The 15,987-nt window shown below is 38.3% G+C and overlaps 1 protein-coding gene across 2 annotated transcripts in view; it reads left to right on the top strand.

Moving 5' to 3' along the window:
* Window positions 1–15,987, top strand: part of IGF2BP1 (insulin like growth factor 2 mRNA binding protein 1) — a gene marked incomplete at both ends in the record, with an annotated part of 80,665 nt that overhangs the window by 50,735 nt on the left and 13,943 nt on the right. The window contains 10 exons of one of the 2 annotated variants that reach the window (XM_083377322.1): window positions 3,488–3,769; window positions 5,097–5,231; window positions 6,189–6,311; window positions 7,225–7,360; window positions 9,103–9,225; window positions 10,168–10,284; window positions 11,045–11,119; window positions 12,063–12,194; window positions 13,473–13,586; window positions 14,977–15,012. In XM_083377322.1, coding sequence (XP_083233448.1) covers window positions 3,488–3,769; window positions 5,097–5,231; window positions 6,189–6,311; window positions 7,225–7,360; window positions 9,103–9,225; window positions 10,168–10,284; window positions 11,045–11,119; window positions 12,063–12,194; window positions 13,473–13,586; window positions 14,977–15,012 — 1,273 coding nt within the window. Of the gene's footprint in view, window positions 1–3,487; window positions 3,770–5,096; window positions 5,232–6,188; window positions 6,312–7,224; window positions 7,361–9,102; window positions 9,226–10,167; window positions 10,285–11,044; window positions 11,120–12,062; window positions 12,195–13,472; window positions 13,587–14,976; window positions 15,070–15,987 lie in introns of those variants that run through there. The other variant, XM_083377321.1, reaches the window with a different exon arrangement.

Below are 15,987 nucleotides of genomic sequence, written 5' to 3'. Positions count from 1 at the left end.
TAGTTATAAGTGTTTCTGGTTTAGTATTTTAGTGTGCATATATAACCCTGCACAGAATACTGAACTCAAAGCTAGCAAAAAGGCATTTATATTAGCTGCTTCTTACAGGTTGTTAGATCTGCAACATATTTATGATTTATTTGCCAAAGAATCTGTATCTCACCTAATTATAGTTTATCACTTGTATGTAAGATATCCTTAATCAGTGCTTCTCTGAAATCTTGGACATGATCAGGGAAGGATTCTCTGAATTACATATGTCTCTTTCTGGGGCTGAAATATTCTAGGAGAATTTTTTTAAAGGAGAACAAATAGAGGCTTGCAATCAAGGCACATCACTTATTTTTGTCTGGATATATTGTTCCATTCTTTATTGGAAGAGGAGGAAGTTCTTACAAAACTAGATTAAACCCTTATCACGTATCATCATCACCATCGCTATCTTCTTTGTGGAGCAATCCAGAAGTTCTTGCAGAAGAAGGTACTTCAAATAGTTAGAGAAAACCTGTTCTCTAGTAAGTGCATGTAGGAATGCTGCTTTAATTGAATATTGCTTTTATGATTAATTAATGGATATTTCTTTTACCAAACAACGAAACAGTTCAGATATGATCTCTGGCAAATTCTGTGATGTATTAAATCTAAAAGTAAATGTTTCCTGTGTAGAATTATTTGCTCTCCTTTCTTACTGCTCCTCTATGTGAAGGCAAAGTGTAGAATTCATGGAACTTGCAGGAGAATTTTAAACCTAGGTTTCAGATGACAGATTTTAACAGAGTGGCAAATGTACATTGGGATGCTTGATTGCATATCAGATTGTTTCATGCTGGGTTATAGTTAATGTTAACACCCCATCTATAGTTAGGTTTATGAACTGCAGGCCATTATCAAAGCCATATACAATCCTTGATGTCTTTGGGTTGTTCTCCATTTAAGGTACTCTCCCTTCAGTTTGGGAGCCATCAGAAAATTAATCCAGCATAGTTTTTGCTGCCCTAGTTCCCAGTCTCAATTGTCTCTGCTCTAGCTTGCAGCTGGGGGAAGGGGGTGTCATTATTCTCATTTTCTATGCAGCAAAGGCTGCCCTTCTAGGCAGGTTCACACAAAAGGAGACAAGTTTATTTTTATAGATATGTACACTTTCTAACTAAAGAAATTTTAACATGATAAAAAATACATATTTTAGAAAAGAAGTGAAGTAAAAAATAGCAGTGAGATCAGACGGAAAATAATAAGGAAATGGAAAAGCAGCTTCTGATCTTATAAAGTTATAAATGCAATTACACTTTGTCCTCTGTCTTTAAAATTGCATCATAATTTCCTTCTCCCCACAGTCTGCTGCAAAGGGAGGTGAGTTTAAAGAATTATACATATGCTTCCCTGTGCCCCAGTCAGGATAACCTTATCCATCTGTCATTACTCAGTGCTCCTTGTGAAGGTAGAAAGCCCTGCTCTGCTGCCAACCACTCACAGTGTTTGTCAACTATTAATAAGTCTCCTTCTGAACACAGGTTTAATGTTTTTCTTGAAGGTCTGTGTTAATTGAATAACAACAAATGGGTCCTAATGAGAGATATGCCATGAAACAGCAGAAGACAAGCCAATTCTGTTTTCTCTCCCATCTCTCTCTCTCTCTCTCTCTCTCTCTCTCTCTCTCTCTCTCACACACACACACACACACACACACACACACACACACACACACACACACACTCTTACCAGACCCTGTTGGTCTGATTCTATTTGGAGATTCACATAGAGACCTAGCAGGTTAACAGAGGAGCTCAGAAAGAATATTTCAAAGGGATCTTTAAAATAATATTTCAAAAAGTCATACACTCACCCTGTCCAAACCAAAATGACTAGAGTCACAGGAAATATAGAGCATGTTTGTACCAATATAAAGTGGTCAAGGTAAGATTAGCTTAAGGTGGAAAACACTACATCAAAACAGCTAAGGATGGTCAGGCTGCCTCGGTTATGGCTGGATTCAGTATGAAAGTAATGATTTCAGGACATGGTTTCCAGAGTATGCCTGCCTTGTTTAGGTCCACCTGCAGGAAGGCATTTTGTTCCCTTTGGTTCCCTGAATCAAAGTGTGTGAAGAAACCTTAAAAGTGCTGTTATATAGAAGTTATTTAATCACCCAGACATAGATGACATGGAAATAACAACAACAATAGTAGTAGTAGTAGTAGTAGATGCAATCCCAAAACAACTGGAGCACCACTTGAACATCGTTGGCATTGACAAATTCGCCATCATTCAATTGCAAAAGGTAGCCTTACTGGGAACAGCTTCCATCTTAACACAATATATGTAACACCACCAAATATCCACCTTTGCTTACCCCAGGTCCTTGGTAAGGACTTGATAGGTAAACAAAAATGCCAAACCCAGTCTGAACGTCTGGCTGACTGCAAATAATAATCATAACAACAACAACAACAATAATGTGGAGACAGCAGAATAGAAAAGAAAGAAATGGAGAAAATCGCAAAAGAATTGGAGAAAATCACCTGAAAGCAGAAGTAGTGTGACTGGCAAAGCAAAGATAGTGCCAGTAATGATAGGTGCCTTGGGTGCAATCTTAAAACATCTAAAGCACCACTTGAACATCATTTGCATTAACAAAAACGCTATCAGTCAATTGAAAAAGGCAGCTTTACATTCTTTGACAATATTTTTATCGTCATCAAACAACATTCTATCCCAGATCCTTGGGAAAGACTCAATGGATGGATATAAATGCCCAATCCAGTCTAAGCATCTGACTGATTGTGCGATGAAATATAATAATAATAATAATTGAAGGATTTCCCTACTATTAATAGTGAACTGTTTCTCTCCCCCCCCCCCCCATATGTTACATTTTCCTTTTCTTTTGGCAAAATAAGAGAGCAGACGGGGAGGCGGGCGGGGAAAGATTGCATTGGAAAAGATGAAGCAGCATTGGTTTTGAGATGGGAAGGTGATTTTCAGTTTAGAAAAGGTTTAGTTCACCTAACTATACTATGATTTTAAACAGCTTCATTGGCTTTTCTTTATTCTTCTTCGTGTATGGTTAATTTTGATGTAACTCTACACTTAACTTATTCCCCATAACGTATATCCAAGGTTGGCAGCAAAATGCCCATAGCTTTTTAAATGAGAGAAATTGCTAAATTTTGCAAGTTTCTGTTTTTTCACATATGAACTCATGCTGTTCAGTGAGAATGGTGATAAAATCCTTTCAGGATATTTTTTCTAAAGATTATTTGACTCCTTTTGCAAACTTTGGCATGGCTTCTAGATTGCTGGAATGGATTTGGGGATGGGTGGTTTTCTTTATTGTAGGTAAGTGTTGGATTCAACTAAGATATTTAATAATAAAATCGTTAGCCCAGGACTCATGGTGACCTGCCCCTTAAAAATTTCTCCCTAGCCAGTGTAACCTGCCCTCTCACAGATTAGTTCTCCTTCCATTTTATTTCTGTTTCTTCTCCAGAGCCATCATGAAACTTAATGGACATCAACTGGAAAACCATGCACTGAAGGTCTCTTACATACCTGATGAACAGACTGTGCAGGGTGCAGAGAATGGACGTCGAGGTGGTTTTGGAACACGGGGTGCCCCACGGCAAGGTTCTCCTGTGGCTTCAGGAGCTCCTGTGAAACAGCAACCAGTCGATATCCCCCTTCGGCTTCTTGTTCCTACCCAGTATGTGGGAGCCATTATTGGTAAAGAAGGTGCCACCATCCGCAACATAACCAAACAGACACAGTCCAAGTAAGATATTGTTTTGTTAGGAGCACTTTAGCTGCTTTTTCCACATGTTGCTAAATTCCATACAGGGCATAAAGCAAATCCTAACTAGAAAATTACATTTTGGCTTATGCCCCATCTATAAGGTAAAAGGTAAAGGTTCCCCCGCACATGCGTGCTAGTCGTTTCTGACTCTAGGGGCCGGTGCTCATCTCAGTTTCAAAGCCGAAGAGCCAGCGCTTGTCCGAGGACGTCTCCGTGGTCATGTGGCCGGCATGACTAGACACCAAAGGCGCACGGAATGCTGTTACCTTCCCACTGTAGTGGTCCCTATTTTTCTACTTGCATTTTTACGTGCTTTCAAACTGCTAGGTTGGCAGAAGCTGGGACGTGTAACAGGCGCTTGCTCTGTTACGCGGCAGTCGGGATTTGACCCGCCAAACTGCTTCATAGTGGATGTGTAGATTAAAGTAGAGTTCAAGATAATTCAGATCAGTGCAGCTTATTGCAATTAATTATTATGGTTCTTTAAAATTAGATGCTCTGAAACCATGAATTATTAAAACTGCCTTAAAAAAAGGCAGCTGAGCACAGTATAGGATTTGGATGATATATTAAACTGTGGATAATTTGAAGAAGGAGCTTTCAATGTAGCCATAGCTATGTTGATAAACTGTAGCCCATATGCCTCACTGTTCTTCATGTTGTTCAGCACTGCATCCAAAGTTGGCCACTATGTTAAAGAAGTCTCGCTGTAACAGAGATTTTATGAGTTTCATAATGTCCTCGTAGTGTATGTTCTTCTAGCACCTACATTTATATTTCTATCACAGAATCAGGCATTTTCAAATTCTATTACTTTGATTCTCATGTTATTTTACTATGGTTATAATAACTGTGACTACTGTTTTTTACTCTTGTTGTATATTGTTTTACCTTTCTAATAAGATACTTTCATTAATTTGTAGATTACTCAGTGGCCTATATTTATTAGGCTATCTAGAGCAGGGGTCTTCAAACTTGGCCCTTTTATGACTTGTGGACTTCAACTCCCAGAATTCCTCAGCCAACATGCCTGACTGAGGAATTCTGGGAATTGAAGTCCACAAGTCATAAAAGGACCAAGTTTGAAGACCCCTGATCTAGAGGAAGTGAATAAAATTAAAATACATATGCACCCAAATTGGGAATAAATGAGAAATGAGGTATTGGAGATATTTTGTAAAGATAAGGATTACAAGGTTTTGAAGCATCTTATGATCTTTTAATCAGTTTCCAATTCCTTGGACGTATATCATTATTTATGTGTTCAAATTGAGTGATTCCTTGCTTTTCTTTGAATTCACCCCAGAATTGATGTGCATCGGAAGGAAAATGCGGGGGCGGCAGAGAAAGCAATAAGCATCCATTCAACTCCAGAAGGCTGTTCTGCTGCTTGCAAGATGATCTTGGAAATCATGCAGAAGGAGGCAAAAGACACCAAGACGTAAGATAGGCCATTGTTAGTGCCAAGATTGGTGGGGCTTTTTAGGAAGGCTACCCAGAATTCTTTTTTTCTAGCATTGCTACTTGAGATCCTTTCTCATTAAAGGCCAAAATTAAGAATGGAAGGTTCTGTAGCCAGTTTGTTTTGCTTCTGACTGCTTGCTACTAGGTTTTTTCTTTCTTTCACAAGTCAGTTGGATTTCATGGATATTGTCTATAAGAAGGAGCTCAGTAGATATATTGGCTCCTTTAAGGTACATACCTGTATGCGTCTTGTAGTTTTTACTCCCTCGTTTTGAAACTCAGGAAAAACTATGCAAATTAAGAAACAAGACAAAAGTTTACTTAAATGTAAGTAGAGCGATGAGAGTATACTGGCAAGCCGTTTTGAGAAATGAAAGTTTCTTTTGTCTCTTTCTTTTTGTGATTAAGCAATAACTGCTCCAAAGAAAGAGTCCAGCTGCGATCCGACATTGCATTAGCTGGAAGGTCCTATTGCTCTCAGTGCAAAAACTGGGGAATAAGACTGGAAGTAGTAGCCTAATACAGGTTTAGGAAACACAGGTGACCCTCACTTAGTGACAGTAGTTGGGACTGGCAACCTGATTGTTATGTGAAGCAGTCACTAAGTGAAAACACGACTGTGAACATGATATCACTTCAACTTTAGAGTTTTGTGAAGATCATAAATACAGGTATTAGTTGCACAGTTGTTTTTTCATCACTGGTAACTGCAAACAGTGGCTGTACAAGGCAGTTGCTAAACAAGGACTGCCTGTAGGTCCATCTGCTCCACTTTTATTGATACCAGCTGCCTGGCTATGGTTTTCCACTGTTTTAGATAATCTTTATATATCTTTATTGGAAAGACAAGTGATTGAAGTGGGAGGCCTCTGCATCCCCAGCAAACAATTTGGCACTGAGTTTTAATTCACTTAACTTATTTTTCATACTCAAGTGCTGATGAAGTACCTCTGAAAATCCTAGCCCACAACAACTTTGTGGGACGACTGATCGGCAAGGAGGGCCGCAACCTGAAGAAAGTAGAGCAGGACACAGAGACAAAGATCACCATCTCCTCGTAAGTCTTTGTTTTTTTCCTACCTTACTTTTAATACAGTTATGAACTTTTTGGCTTTCCTATTCTGATGGGGAGTGTACAAGCAATCTGTGTTTGTGTGCATATAATACGATCCTGCTTATCACCCGGCTCCCGTTTGCCAGTTTTTTGACAAGTAATCTTCTACTTCGATAACATACAGACAAAACTTCTGAATGGCTGCCTTAGCCCCTGAATCCGTTACAGTTGATGTAGAAGGCAAAAGGCTGAAACAGAACTGGATATGATTATGGGAGCAGGGAAAGCTCATTTTGCCCTCTAAATATTGTGGAGGAGCAAACTGTGGAATTTTGTCTCCCAGCCTGTGGCCATTATATATCAAAAAGATTGCCTCATATGTAGGAGTTCCTGTGATCCATGCCTTTCCTTGGAAAATAATGCCAGAGTATGTAACAGTGCTACCTACTTTTATTTTATTTTATTTATTTATTTAATTCCATTTATATCCCGCCCTTCTCCGAAGACTCAGGGCGGCTTACAAGCTTAGCAGTAGCCTTCATTCTATGTATATGCCTGCTTATTAGGGCTTTCACACACACACCCCGAGCGGCATTATTACAAAGTCAGCTTAATTGCCCCCAACAATCTGGGTCCTCATTTTACCTACCTCGGAAGGATGGAAGGCTGAGTCAACCTTGAGCCTGGTGGGATGCGAACCTGCACTAATTGCAGGCAGCTGGTGTTACTTAAGGAGGCATTAGCCCACTGCTCCACCAAGGCTCTTTTAAATGAATATTGCTTAGAATTATATGACAGAGAAGATTCTTGGGGTGCTTTCTTTGATAAACTGGTTGAATTGAATGCAGGAATCTGAAAGATTTGCCAGGCAAGGGTTTTTGACAGAACCACTTTTTGTTCTGATGTTCCCACTCAGCCTTCAGGATTTGACATTATACAACCCTGAAAGGACTATCACTGTGAAAGGCTCCATTGATAATTGCTGCAGAGCAGAACAAGAAATTATGAAGAAAGTGAGGGAGGCTTATGAGAATGATGTAGCAGCCATGAGTGTAAGTGCGTTTGTACCTATTTTGTTTCATTCTTTAAGATTCAAGTGTGTATATTGTATTCTTAATTTGCCAGAGGTTTAGGCTGTCTGTATTGAATGATTTACCATTAAAATATCATTAACATCATTTGCTCTGAGATAATCTCCTTCATTGAAGTAATAAGGAGCTGAATCTACTCCAAGCAGGAGAAAATATTGGTGGAATCATTGGGAAGATGCACATGGCGAAGTGCAAATTTTATCCCTTTCATTGCACACTCACCTCATCCTGCTCTGTAGACTCCCTGGCTTCCCAGTCTTAATTCCCAAGAAGAAATTATGAAGAAATATCTGGCCTAGAACATTTTCCAACTGGAAAGGTTCATAGGCAAAAGAGGCTACATAACAGTCCTTGACTTACAACCACAACTGGAACCAGAATTTTCATTGCTAAGCAAGGTGACTGTTGAGCGAGTTGGGCCCAATTTTATGATCTTTTTTTGCCACAGTTAGGTAAATCACTGCAGTTATTAAGTGAATCACATGGTTGTTCAACAAATCTGGCTTCCCCTATTGACTTTGCTTGTTAGAAGCAGTCTGGGAAGGTCACAGATGGTGATCACGTGACCCCGAGACATTGTAAATATGTGTCAAGCGCCTGAATTTTGATCATGTGACCATGGGGATGCTACAGTGGTTGTATTCGCGAGATCTGGTTGTAAGTAACTTTTTCAGTGCTATTGAGTGGTATTGAATGTAGCTTTGAATGGTTGCTAAGTGATCGGTTGTAAGTTGAGACTACCTGTACAAAGTAATGGGAAGATACATAGCAGAGAAATAACAACCTAGTCCTTCTTGGCACAGGGCCTGGTTATTTGCGAAACCACCTCCCTTCAGTTCTTTCTGTCCACCTGTATATTTGAGCAGGGAGGTCACGCTGCAGATCTCTTCAATTAAATGATGCCATCTTGTGGGACAAAGGAGGCGTGCCTTCTATGTTATGCCCCCTCCTTCCAGAACAGCACCCACAACTCCCCTTTTAAGTACCTGACTCTTGTTCCTAGGCCTGAGGGGTGAATGTGTTTGCTCTGCATTTGGGGAGTAGTGGGTTGTCATATTTGTTATTTATTCTAGTTGTTTTAGACAACTAGACAACTTTAAGACTTCTGGACTTCAGCTCCCAGAATTCCTCAGCCAGCAGAATTCGTCAGCCAGTTTTTAAGAAGTCATTTGTCTGAAATGGTATAGGGTTTCCTGCCTGAGCAGGGGGTTGGACTAGATGACCTCCAACATCCCTTCCCCCCTCCTCCTCCTCCTCCTCATTATTATTATTATTATTATTATTATTATTATTATTATTATTATTATTATTATTATTATTATTGCTGGGGAATTCTGGAAGCTGAAGTCCAGAAGTCTTAAAGTTGTCAAGATTGCAGACCCCTAGGGTTCCATTTTAATTGTTAAGCCATCTTCTGGGTGGCCATAACAATTTAATAAATTAATTAAACTAATAATAAAGTAGATTTCAACTTTTAAAGCAAATTCTAAAAGAATGTTATATGTCCTGAGTATAAAAAGAGAAACATCACTTCAAAGCAAGAGCTTTCAAACATAATATTAGGTTCATTTAAAGAAAAATGAGGTGATCTTTGCTCTGAGCCTTTCTGAGTTATTAAAGTCCCAGATAACTGTGTTTTAATGAAAAAAATAAACATCCCATTCCCCTTTCCTTTTGTCTTGTTTTCTCTGTTTTTATTTTAGCTACAGTCACACTTGATACCTGGTCTCAACCTAGCTGCTGTTGGTCTCTTTCCTGCCTCTTCCAATGCAGTGCCCCCTCCTCCAAGTAGTGTTTCTGGAGCAGCTCCATATAATTCTTTTTTGGTAATGTTGAGCTCTGTTTCTATATAAGCAATTTGTAGCATAGAATTGTCATAAGAAAAAAGAGGCAGTTTATCTCTTTGCATAGCTTCCACTAAGCTGCATATCTGATTCCCACTAAATTTGGTTGCATCCAGCAAAATGCATATAATGCATCCTTATATGGGGGTGTGTCTAGAATGTTGAGAATCTTTTTTTTGTATTTTATTTCATATGGAGTGTCATGTCTGGATATAAGACCGGACAATTGCAAAATGGACAAGATTTTTAAAGGGGGTCAGGTGTTATACTTTAGTGTTTCACTGATTTTTGCAATGTCAATAGTGTATCAGAAGAGCATATGCAATAGCATTTAGATGTTTATTCTGTCCCATAGCACTTTACATCATTCTCTGGGCAGTTTACAGCATAAGCACTATTTACATATTGGCCCCAACAGTCTGGCCCCTCATTTTTAACTAACTCAGAAAGATGGAAGGCTGAGTCAACCTTGAGCCCTTTCAGGACTGAACCTCAGGCTGTGGGCAGAGTTTGCTTACAATACTTCACTTTTAACCACTGCGCCACAAGGGCTCCTTAATACAATGCATCAGTTTCAATGACGGTTATATATTTGCTTCTGAGCACGAAGATGGAAAAAGATGGTTTGATTGAGCGTTCATAACCACCCATCCCAATTTGCTGCTTCCTGTTATTATAAACACTTCAAACCTATTTTACTTGTAGCCAAATTCACGTACCCTTTCTCCCACCTGCATTTATCATCATCATCTGTTCCATTCATGCTGAGTTCACTATAGTTGCACTAAGCACGTAATGATGTCATGGCACTCCAGCCCATAATGGATAGTAATAGAAATTAGTTTTTAGCCTATCTGAATGTCAATTGAGAATGTCCAGTTTCTCTGACATTGATTGGTGTTCATAATACTACTCTCTTGGCAGCCTCCTGAGCAAGAGACCGTGCATGTTTTCATCCCTGCCCAGGCTGTAGGTGCAATCATTGGCAAGAAGGGTCAGCACATCAAACAGCTCTCCAGATTTGCAAGTGCCTCAATCAAGGTGCCCATACTTTTCTGTTGCTTTGGTGCTTTAACCTTTGCTAGTTAGTGATCTAACGGCCCCCAGGGGGAGGGCGTTCTCTGTGGGCGCGCCAGACCTGTGGAACCGTTTACCGGTGGAGCTCCTGACGGCTCCCGACCTTCGCTCCTTCCGACGTGACCTAAAAACATATTTATTTGAACAAGCTGGCCTGGTCTGATGGCTTTAGGGGTATTTTAATGTTATTGTATTTATGTATTGAATCGGGCTGTAATATTTAATATTTTTTTAATTTTTATATGTTATATTTTATTGTATTGCCCTGTACACCGCCCTGAGTCCTTCGAGAGAAGGGCGGTATAAAAATTAAATTATTATTATTATTATTATTATTATTATTATTATTATTATTATTGTTGTTGTTGTTGTTGTTGTTGTTGTTGTTGTTGTTGTTGTTATTATTATTATTATTATTATTATTATTATTATTATTATTATTATTATTATCTTTTATGCAATAGCTACAACCATGTTGGTTTTGGAAAACAAGGCAGAAACTTCCTAATAGTCTCTCTGCATTGGTGAAATTAATAATGCATTTTTTTTAATACTGTAATTTATTTGTAAGAAAATCTGGGAAACACTTTTGGAAGGATATCACCATTTAAAAAAAAACAACATAATTTTTACATCACGACTGGATCAATTTCCCTGCTCAGCTGGAACTTTGTTGTTGGACAGATTAGTATTTCATTTCATTGCCTCTTTTTGTCTTCTCTAGATTGCTCCTCCAGAGACGCCAGATTCCAAAGTGCGTATGGTGATAATCACTGGACCACCAGAAGCCCAGTTTAAGGTTTCTTTCTTCTATGAATTATATATAGAGGAAGTTAAAATTATGGAAATGTGTTTCTTTCTTTATAAAATGTAAATCCTAACAAAAACAAAGTGACATGCAAAGTTCTACAGGTGTTTAGCAACTGCCTCATTTAGTAACTTTTTCAGTTATGTGGTGAAAGGGTAACTTTGTGAATATTCTTTGCATTTATAACCTTTGCAGTTTGCTAAAGCAAAGAAAAGCTGACATAAGATTGTAATCACAATCACAGTTTCACTTAGTAACCACTTTGCTGAATTATGAAGTTGTCAGTCCCAGTGATAGTCACTAAACAAGGAGTACCTGTACAGAAAACAGACTGATAGCCTGCTATTTCAGGACTCTGCAGCCTTCAGAATCCTTTTACAAGTTACTGCCAAATGTTAATACTTAACATAACAGAAATCAGAAAATACTAGTTTTAAGTATATTGAGTTTGTGCACAGCTGTTAACTTTGTGTTCTGCTATCCCATTTAATTATGTTTATTAAGTATCACTATTACCATTCCTAGTGAGGAAGTCTGGTGTAGAGGTTAATGTACCAATGCAGGAACAGGGGGAATGTGAATTATAGTCTTGCTATATGGGACTACACCCAATGCCAGCTGGGTGACTTTGGACCAGTCTCTCTCACCCCTAGGAGGAAGGAGACAAGAGGATATCACTTCCAAAAATCTTGGCAAAAAAACTGCAGGGATCATTTACTAAGTGTCAGCAATGATTCGAAGGCATCTATAGACATTAGCTTACAATCTAGGATTTGAGAACAAACAATAAGAAGGATGAGCTATTTTGATATGTATTTATGTTAAGGTATAATTAATAGCACTCTTCCAGTATTAGGTAAAGCTAAACATGCTGTAATTTCAGAGGAAATGAATTACCTATTTAATTGCTCTTTGGTGGTTTGATTTTTTTCAGGCTCAAGGACGAATTTATGGAAAGCTGAAAGAGGAGAACTTTTTTGGGCCCAAAGAAGAAGTGAAACTTGAGACGCACATTCGAGTCCCTGCCTCAGCAGCAGGAAGAGTCATTGGCAAAGGAGGCAAAACGGTGAGTGCAGGGTTGGGCTGTGGAAAGAGTCATCTTAGAAAAAAAAGCCCCGTGAGGTGGTTTGCTTCTTCTGTGGCCCAAGATGGGGCATTAAATAAGGTATGGTCAATGTGATGCAGATCTGTTTCCCAAATGCCTGATAACCGAAGCACAGTTAAAATTCAAGGCACATTTCAAATTGCCACCTACAGAAAGTCCTGAGGAGATTTAAAAATTAACATCAGGCTAGATTATGGTTTCCTGCATTGCTTAAATTAGCTTCTGATGAAGAGCAGTGTGAAAACAGTCAGAAACCAAGATCTGAAAACAGGTTGGAGGGAGATCTACCACCCATCATTTGAAGTTATAATGGACTGTTTCAAAGCTACTTACAACCCAGTTTCAGAGTTTCATTAGTCGTGCTTCCTCCTTCCCCTGTGGACACATAGCCACATTTTAGGCACTTGCCAACCAGCTCATCTTTATGGCCAGTTTCATCATTCCATAGTCGTGGCCATAATTTATGACTTTCACTGTTTTCTGGCTTTTTTGGGTGGTTTCTTGCAAAAACGCCATAGGAATACACTGATCTGCTTAACAACCACCATGTTCACTTTATAATGACAGCATTTGCTTAATGAACACTGCAAAAGCTGTAAGGTTGGGTCTGGTCACATGGATGTCTCAGTGTATGACCATCAGGATTTAGGGTGGAAATTCCAGGCTCTATTATGATCATAAGTTGATTACAGGCAAAATACTATTTGGGGTGTTGCTCTGCTGTCATGGGAAAGACAACTCATAGTTTGAAATCTTAATTATGATTATTATAAATCCTGATTATATCTAAACTAGTTTTCAAATATATAATTGAACCATATAAAATTAGCTTTCTAGATTTACAATATATACTTTTAAGACTGACTTCATGGTTGGTGTTAAGCCATTGCATAATTTGCTGGTTTTAACTTGAAGTATTGTACTAGCTTAGTCATCTGTGCCTTATTTATTGAATCTTACTTTTTAAAAAATAAAATAAAGTGTGGACCCAGTTTTAGAGCATTTAAAATAAGTAAGTTGAAGGGAATGGCACAATTTCAAAATGCGGTATAATTCTTTTTACCGTAGATTTCTGCATATCTGAATATGAGCAAGCTGGAATTTCTTAGTTGCGTGTCCTAATAAAGTGGGACATGACCACAAAATAGGGTATTTGCAAAGCCATTTGTTCTTTTCAGTATAGAATAATAGCATTTTAAATGCCATCAAATTAATTTATTTATTTTTCTCTATCTGTAGGTCAATGAACTTCAGAACCTGACAGCAGCTGAGGTAGTTGTTCCCCGGGATCAAACCCCTGATGAGAATGAGCAAGTCATTGTCAAAATCATCGGACATTTCTATGCTAGCCAGGTAGTAGCTACTACAGATCACTGTACTATGCTAAGATGGGCTTGGAGCAGGCAGCTTGCTTATGGCATTCAGTTTCTCAGCCTCTTTTGGCAGGAGATCAGCATTCCTTACTCCTTCAATATTACATTGCATTTCAAAAATAAATAGTGAATAGATCTCTTAAGCCTCAGATAGGTTTACTGTATCAACTTTACTGGGCATATAGTATCAAAAATGACCCCAAATCTTACACCATGTCTCTGACAATGTTATTGCAGTATCACCATGCTCACTTGCCTGCCCCCCAAAGAGTTTTTTAAAAACATATTTTATTGATTTTTTTTGCAATAACAATCATTGGTGCTTAGTAATCAGCATGTTGTCTGGGTTCATATATTTGGAAAAAAATATTTTCTATAATTCCATGGTCAATGTATTATAGTATGTTTCCTTGATCTTCCCTTCTTCCAATGATATTCTCCTTTGTCAACATTACATAAATATAATAATATTTTCAGTGCATACAAGATTGGATATAAACATTTTTTGTGTTTGTACAAATAACAATGACCTCCATATATAACATCTTTTCTGATTAATTTATGTTCTGATTAATTAATTAATTGTATTTATAAAAGTCATCTTGTTAGGTCACTATGTGTCCTGTTTTCAAAATTATTATTTAAACTTAATTTCCCCTCAATGTTCAAACCATTCTTATCAGTCATAGTTTTCTTAAAATTGATTACCTAAATATCCAAAATTTTCATTTACATACCCCATCCCAATATTTTCATATTTCATATATTATAAAGATACTATACTACTTGTATATCCTATAACATCCACATATGACATCTTTTCTGAACAGCTTCTATTTCAACTATATTTGTAAAAGTCATCTTGTTAAGTCACTATATGTCCTGTTTTCAAAATTCTTATTAATTTCCCCTTGGTATTCAAATCATTCTTCTCAGTCATAATTCTCTCGAAATTAATTACCTTTAAATGTCCCAACTTTCCATTCGCACACATCATCCCAGTATTTTAACATTTCATATATTGTGGTCCCATTTAATCACTCTTGATTATTCGCAGGTTATTTAAAAGTAATTTCACATAGCGTGCAGTGCAGTAATCCAGTTGTGAGACTAGTAAGACATAGAACACTGCAACTAACTCAAGTAGAGCTGCAGTTGGCAGCTCAGTAGGAATTAGAAATAGAACCTCTTTGCCACTGGTGCCATCTGATCTCACAAATACCAGCCCAATTGCAATCTCTAAATTCAATAGATCTTGCAGTAATTGTGATGTCTAATGCTGAGCAAATGCAAAACAAAGAGTGATTGTCTTATCTGTCTTTATCTTCCTTCCTTTCCCTCCTCCCTCTCCCATCACTCTTTTTTACCAGATGGCTCAACGCAAAATACGTGATATCCTTGCTCAGGTGAAACAACAGCATCAAAAGGGACAGAACAGCCAGACACAAGCACGAAGGAAATAGGAAATGACTTGTACCCGGGTGTATGAAAGAAGAGAGAGAGAGAGAGAGTGAGAGATGGACAGATGGATGAACAACATTGACAATGGATGAAACAAAGCCAAGCAGACAAGAATGATGATCTGTTTCAGAACCCTAAGAGTGGCTGGGATTCAGTTTACCGTAGGCAGGTGTTAGTAATTTTTTGAGATGGGTGTCTTACTCTATCATGAGCATATACATGTCTGCATTAATACAGATGTGGACTCTCACAAAGATATTTTCACACAGTATACTTTTTTGGGGGGGGTACTAAACTTAGTAAACAAGATTTTAATCAGATTACTCTATCAGAATATCAAACTACAGATGATCATGATTTTGTCTAGGAAAGCAAGAAGCTTACACATGGAAGCATGTCATGCTTTACTAGATCAAGGCCAAATTTTTTTTAAAAAGCCACCTTAATACTACCTTCCCCACCCACCCCCAATAGTTTCAAGACGTATTTGGGCAACCCTCTCCCTAACATGAATTAGGGTTTGCACTTGGCAAGAGAAGGGCAGAGAATGGAACCAGATTCTTTATAACTGCCTCCCTAACAGGCTCCTTTATCTGATATTTTCCAGGTCTTTGGCTTCTGATACAGTATTATCTCGAAGATGCTTTTTTCTTTAAAAGGAAACTGGATTGTTGTTGTTTTTTACTTGAGGAACAAGAAAACATTTCGCTTCTCATCCAAGAAGCTTCATTAGTTGATGGTGGGGGATGGAAGGATAAGTACTGACAGCTGAGACTGGATGGTGGGGGGGATGGAAGGATAGGTTCTGATAGGATGGTGGGGAGGGGATGGAAAGATTGTATTCCTTTGCAATCATCTGGTCATTCGCAGTCTCTGAAAGCTATTGAGGCCACTTGAGGGTCTAGTGGTCTCAGCAGCTC

Source organism: Vipera ursinii, assembly GCF_947247035.1.
Source record: "Vipera ursinii genome assembly, chromosome: Z".
Classification (NCBI taxonomy): domain Eukaryota; kingdom Metazoa; phylum Chordata; class Lepidosauria; order Squamata; family Viperidae; genus Vipera; species Vipera ursinii.
The sequence above is the reverse complement of the archived record's forward strand: the minus strand, read 5'-3'. Positions and strand labels throughout refer to the sequence as shown.